At 47.7% G+C, this 6,399-nt stretch overlaps 1 protein-coding gene across 3 annotated transcripts in view; it reads right to left on the bottom strand.

Annotated features, from left to right (window-relative positions):
- Sfxn2 (sideroflexin 2) overlaps nucleotides 1-6,399 on the bottom strand; it is a 27,735-nt gene that overhangs the window by 10,845 nt on the left and 10,491 nt on the right. For all 3 annotated transcript variants that reach the window (XR_003377257.1, XM_005352414.3, XM_026781035.1), the window contains exons 2-4: nucleotides 2,956-3,138; nucleotides 2,611-2,781; nucleotides 591-689 (exon numbers count right to left, since the gene is read on the bottom strand). Coding sequence is in view for 2 of the 3 variants with exons in the window: in XM_005352414.3 (XP_005352471.1) it covers nucleotides 591-689; nucleotides 2,611-2,781; nucleotides 2,956-3,116 (431 nt within the window). In the remaining variant the exon portion in view is untranslated. The remainder of the gene's footprint in view (nucleotides 1-590; nucleotides 690-2,610; nucleotides 2,782-2,955; nucleotides 3,139-6,399) is intronic.

Raw genomic sequence — 6,399 nt, 5'->3', positions numbered from 1 at the left:
TCAAGGAGACAATCCTAATGAATTGGAATCTTTTTTTTTTTAAATATTTATTTATTTATTATGTATACAATATTCTGTCTGTATGCCAGAAGAGGGTGCCAGACCTCTTTACAGATGGTTGTAAGCCACCATGTGGTTGCTGGGAATTGAACTCAGGACCTTTGGAAGAACAGGCAATGCTCTTAACCACTGAGCCATCTCTCCAGCCCTAAAAAGTAAATCTTTAAAAGAGAAATGAAAGCTGGGCAGTGGTGGTGCACTTCTTTAATCCCAGCACTCAGGAGGCAGAGGCAGACAGATCTCTGTGAGTTCAAGGCCAGCTTGGTTTACAGAGCGAGTTCTAGGACAGCCAGAGCTACACAGAGAAACCCTCTCAAAACAAAACAAAAGAATAACATATTAGTCAAATGAATGAGCATTTTAAAATACTCTGGGAAGAAGATATTCTCAGCTGGTCTGAATATTTCAAACACGGGAAATGGTACCCCAGCCACCTGCCAGAGTGGGCCCAGCCAGGAAGCAAGGACAGTCTAAGAGCAGAGGGCTGCTCCTGCAGAGGAAGAGGACAGCCTTCATTTCAGGTCTCCTACCTGACTGACGTGGGGGAAGCCGCATTCCTGTTGGTGTAGTTAACTAAGGCATTGAAGGACTGGTTCACCCACTGCCAGAAGATCACCGCAGGCATTGTCCTGCGAGCAAGGAAGACCAGGAGGGATGAGAGGGAGGCTGGGGCGTTGCTGCACCGCAGCACCTGCAGTTCCTAAACTCCTCCCATCCTTTCTTATAGCCTGGGGTTTGGAAGGGATGAGCCCTTTGCCTGGACTCTCCCCTCTTCCCTTCACACAGGGGCAAAATCCTGCTCTGTTGAGATGCTTTTCTTAGAATTTTTCTGACCCTTCTTCCGCCCCTCCTGAGACAGTCATTCCATGTGTCCTGTTTCCATGACTTCCCCCAACCTACCACTTCCCAAACTTCATGCTGTTCTGTCTCCAGGAGGGGAGAGCCTAAAGTCCTTCATCCCTGGCACTGGCCCAAGGCATAGCTCAACAGCTAACTAAATGAATATACAGGGTTGGAGGACTCAGCAGGTGGAGCTGGGGAGAGTCATACCCCGAAAGCTTACTCCCTTCCCAACCAAGCAGAGCAAGAATGGGGGCCTTTCCTTTTTTCATTTGGAGTCACATTCAAAACATAAAGCCACTGTGGAATTCTTACATAAGAACCTAGGAGGAGGAGCTGGAGAGATGGCTCAGCAGTTAGCACTAACTGCTCTTCCAGAGGTCCCACATTCAGCTCCCAGCAACACATGGCAGCTCACACCTGTCTGTAACTCCAGTTCTAGGGGACCTGACACCCTCACAAAGACACACAGGCAGGCAAAACACCAATGCACATAAAAAAATAAATAAAAATCATAAAAAAAAAAGAAGAAAAAATTAGGAGGAGCCAGGCAGGATGGCTCACGCCTTTAATCCCAGCACCTGGGAGGCAGAGGCAGGTGGATCTCTCTGAGTTTGAGGTTTGGTCTTTTGGTCTACATGGCCAGTTCCAGGCCACCCAGAGTTACACTGGGATGCTGTCTCAAAAACAAAACAAAATAATAACAACAAACAACAAACAACTTAGGAGGTTGATGAGATGGCAAGGTGGGTAAAGACACCTGAGTTCCTTCCCCAGGTCCCACGTGGTGGAAAGAGAAACCACTTTGACTTTCACAAACACACACACACACACACACACACACACACACACACTGAGATGTACTCCCACTCCATGCACACACAATAAAACAAATGTAATTTTTTTTTTTTTTTTGGTTTTTCGAGACAGGGTTTCTCTGTGGTTTTGGAGCCTGTCCTGGAACTAGCTCTTGTAGACCAGGCTGGTCTCGAACTCCCAGAGATCCGCCTGCCTCTGCCTCCCGAGTGATGGGATTAAAGTCGTGCGCCACCACCGCCCGGCTACAAATGTAATTTTTTAAAAGTATTTTTTTTTTAAAAATTAATCCTTACCCTGGTGTTGGTGGCACAGGCCTTTAATCCCAGCACTCAGGAAGCAGAGGCAGGTGAATCTCTGTGACTTTGGGGCCAGCCTGGTCTACAAAGTGAGTTTTAGGACAGCTAAGGCTACAATGAGAAGCCCTGTCTTCAAGAAAACAAAAACAAAAAACAAAAAAAGGAAAAAATTAAAAGACTTAATCTTTTAGTTCAAGTTTTCTGGAGGGCAGTTTGAGTCTCTGTGAGTTCAAAGTCAGCCTAGTCTACATAGAGTTCTAGGCCAGCTAGGGCTGCACAGTGAGACTCTGTCTCAAAATAACAATAATGATGATACTAATAGTACAAAAAGCTTAGACTGGATAACCCACTGAGGAGGAGGCCTGCTCCTGCAGCAGCAGCCCACACAGGCTGACTGTGGTCGTGAATGGTTACTCAGCCTCTGTGACCCATCTAGCAGAGGGCAATGGAAACAGCACCTGTGTGTGTAGGGCTCTGGAGAGTGAAAAATCCTCTCAGGCAAAGAGTTTAGCACAGTGCCCAGCATCTGGTAAGGGACCAATCTGGAGGACTGTTATTCCACGGGCTCCCCGACCTCCGCCATCTCAGGACTCACCTGTAGAACTGCAGCATGAAGCCCGTGATGATCATGCCCCCGGGGACCTGGAAGGACATCCGCCCAATGACGTTCATCTTCTCCCCAGTGTCAGGGTGGAAAGCAGAGTCATACAACTTCTTAGCATACAGCAGCTGCTCCACCTGAGTGCCAGGGGGCACAAGTCCCATCCTGTCGCCCAATAACAACAGCAGTGACCACCTGACCTGACGATCCCTGTCTCCTTGCTCTTCTCCTTCCTCCCCGAGACCTCTACCCACTCCTTCACCCTCAGTTTCTCCCTCCCTCAGAGAGTCGAGCAATGCTGTGCTGGTACCTCCGGCCCCTCCCCTGCCCACCCCTCACCTGCTCTTCTCAACCATCGCCTTGGCCCAGTCCAGTTCCTGCTCTGACGCAAAGACGGTGCGAGGATCCGTGATGTTAAAGAAGTGCTTCACACGGCCCAGGAACATGCGCTGATCCCAACGGGGCGCATCAATGTTAAAGCCAGACAGGTCAGCCTCCATATTGCCCACATACAACCTAAGACTTAAGAACAAAGAGAATGAGAGCTGACCCCTACCTGAATCCGTTTGCCCCAGAGGCCCTGGCAGCCATAGACTGTCTGCTTTTGCCAGACCCTAGGCATCCCCTGTGATGATCTAGGGGCCCCTATGAACGGCAATCAAACTAGAAAATTGCCAACAAGCGTTTCCCAGGACTGTGTTAGTGGCCAGGCCTGTGCTTGATCATACTAGGGGAGGCAGTCTCTGCCCAAGAGGAGCTCAGTCTGAAGAGGCAATAAGATAACACCACGAACTAGCATAATATCCCCTGGTACTCCTAGAAGGAAGAGAGGAAAAGTGGCCATCCTGAAATAGAATAGAAGCCCTCCGCTCTTCACCAAGCCCACTTTCAGAGAAACTCTTTTACCACAGCCTAACCACTATGGCCGCAGAAACACAGTGGTAGGCATAGGAGTGAGGTAGCTGGGCACACTGTCTGCAGTCAGGAAGCAGAGAGGTAAATGCTGGTGCCCAGTCTCCTCTAGCCTTTCCACCTCACCTACAGGAGCTGAGGAGTGCCGCCCCAGAACATCTGTGGAATATGCAGGGTGCAGGCTCACTAGGAAACACACCAGACATCTGTCTGATCTCAGCCCCCTCTAAAGCTTTCCCCTGAGCGTTCATGTCCCTCTTACTCCTGCATTTTGGATGCCCAAAAATCTGCAAGGACAATTCTTTTTTTTTTTTTTTTTTTGGTTTTCCTGGAACTCGCTCTGTAGACCAGGCTGGTCTCGAACTCACAGAGATCCGCCTGCCTCTGCCTCCAGAGTGCTGGGATTAAAGGCGTGCGCCACCATCGCCCGGCTGCAAGGACAATTCGAATTCTACTACAGGTTCAAGACGTAGTCCGGCTCCTTCCGTCCACTGCTGTGGTGGCCTCTGCGCACCTTGCCAAACTCGGGAAACAAGTCCATGGGTAGTTGTAACAGCAGGGGCGCTCTCCTTTCTCATGGATTTTCATTTTCACCAAGTGGAGCCTCGGCTGGGTAAGCCTTTCTTATTATCCCAGTGACAAAGAGCAGGGTTTCTCTCTAATGTCAATTCTAGATGCTTTCTACCCTGTCTCCCTGTTTCTCAATCGGTCTGCTTTCTCTCACGGTAGCTCTAAGATCTGTGGGCGATAACCATGCCACAGCCTAGATGTTATGTTGTCTTGAAATTTCTCCAAATAGTCAATGACCTATTAACTTGGCCTCACTCAAACTTTCAAAATATGACCAGAATGCATATTAATTGCCAGAATGGAACATGAATGATTTCTAGCCCTGTTCCCAGTGGGGTTCGTTCCCTTCTGGAAGCGTGCGAGGCGGGCTTCCACTGTCTGCATTATCTGGGCTTTCTTTGGCTCCAAACTCCCATCAAAATGGCCCACTAGGTTCTGCTTATAGCATCTGAGGGCTGTTATAGCCCATGACTCCAAACTCATCCACATAACTCCCACAAAGCCAAGGCCTGCAAGCCACATGATCAGGACTAACACAGCAACAGCCCTTCTCCTTACAATTTTAGTTACTAGATATTTTCTTGTTGCCACAACAAAACAAACTATAAAAGTTGGGAGGAGGGAGTTATTTTGGCTCATGTTTCAAAAGAATGCATGCCACCATGGCAAGGAGGATATTGCAGGAAAGTGAGGTGGCTGGGCACATGGTGTCTGCGGCCAGGAAACAGAGAAAGATAGATCCTGGTGCCCAACTTGCTTTTTTTCTTTTTTTTCCTTTTACATCCACTCTAGGGCCTATGTCCATGGTGTCAACCACATTGAAGGCAGGGTCTTTCCTACCCAGTTAAAGTGCTCTGGAAACCCCGAGGCAGATTCGGAAGGATAGCTCCCAAGTGATTTTCAACGCAAGCAAGCTGATAGTTAAGATTAACTGTCGCCAGGCAGTGGTGGCACACACCTTTAATCCCAGCACTCGGGAGGCAGAGGCAGGAGGATCTCTGTGAGTTTGGGGCCAGCCTGGTCTACAAGAGCTAGTTCCAGGACAGGCTCCAAAGCTACAGAGAAACCCTGTCTTGAAAAACCAAAAGAAAAAAAATTAACTGTCACAGGGTCATTTGCCTTTTTCTTTCTAAAGCACCACCTTACTTAAATAAGTGTTCACCTATAAAGTTGGGGAATGGATTCATTTTGTTCACTGATTGTCCTGATGCCTAGTACAGAGTATTTAGTGTCCAGCTGGCCAGCAGGTCGGCATAAGGGTTTGAAAGTGCAGACATGGAAAGTAGAAAAAGACAAGATCTCCTGAGTAAATTGGGAGCATGGGAACCTTGGGAGAAGGTTGAAGGGGAAGGGAGAGGCAGGGAGGGAAGCAGAGAAAAATGTAGAGCTCAATAAAAATCAATAAAAAAAAGTGCAGACATGTAAGCTAGAAGGGAATGAGGTGTCAGTTGCTGTGGGAGCTCCTTCCGCTCCTTCAGCCAACAGCATTTAAGATAGCAGCCTACTTGGGCCTGGTCTATTATACTATAAATGCAGCTGTAAAGCCTGCCCTTGCTCTCTTGCTTCCGGCTCTCACTTCCAGCTGCTAGACTCTGTTCCTGTTCTCCATTCGTGCAGAGGATTGTGGTCCAGGACAGTGATCTGTAATTCTCCCCTAAATAAATAACTCTTTATTATACATAATTCTGAATTAGTGTGGAATTATTTTGTATCTTCCACCATCATCTGATGCCTGAATGTAGGGACCAGTCCACACGTTTTGGGATCGGTCTGCCAGCTGCATGGAGCATTGGGGCACTGACTCTCCCACCCGCTGCTTTAGCTGGCCCTCAGATGCAGAAGGCTGCTGCTCAGCCCTCCCCAGCTCATGACCCACATGCCAGCCCACACACTGTTGCCTGCAATCCCCGCATTGCACACAGTCCACAACTCGCACTGATGGAAAACTTTGGGTTTTCTCTTTATGCTGAGCCCCAACTCTTGGAATTGTTTGATCACCTTAATAACTGTTCTTAATTTGTTAAACAAAGCATATTTTTCAGTATCTAAGTAAGCAACATGCGCTGTTCACTGCTGCTAGCATCTCTCGGACACATGGCTGCAACTGTGACACCTGCTGGCCGATAATGATTATTACACCTCCTCCAACTCACTGTAATTGCCTTAAAATTATGACTGATAACATCCAGGAGTTCAACAATTATTTTGCTTATATTATGGAAAGTATTGTGCAAGACTTGTGCTATTTTCTTTTTTTTAATATTTATTTTATTTATTTATTATGTATACAATATTCTGTCT

The sequence above is a fragment of the Microtus ochrogaster genome, chromosome 8 (genome assembly GCF_000317375.1).
Source record: "Microtus ochrogaster isolate Prairie Vole_2 chromosome 8, MicOch1.0, whole genome shotgun sequence".
NCBI classification, from domain to species: Eukaryota; Metazoa; Chordata; class Mammalia; order Rodentia; family Cricetidae; genus Microtus; species Microtus ochrogaster.
This window is presented reverse-complemented; position numbering and strand designations above follow the sequence as displayed.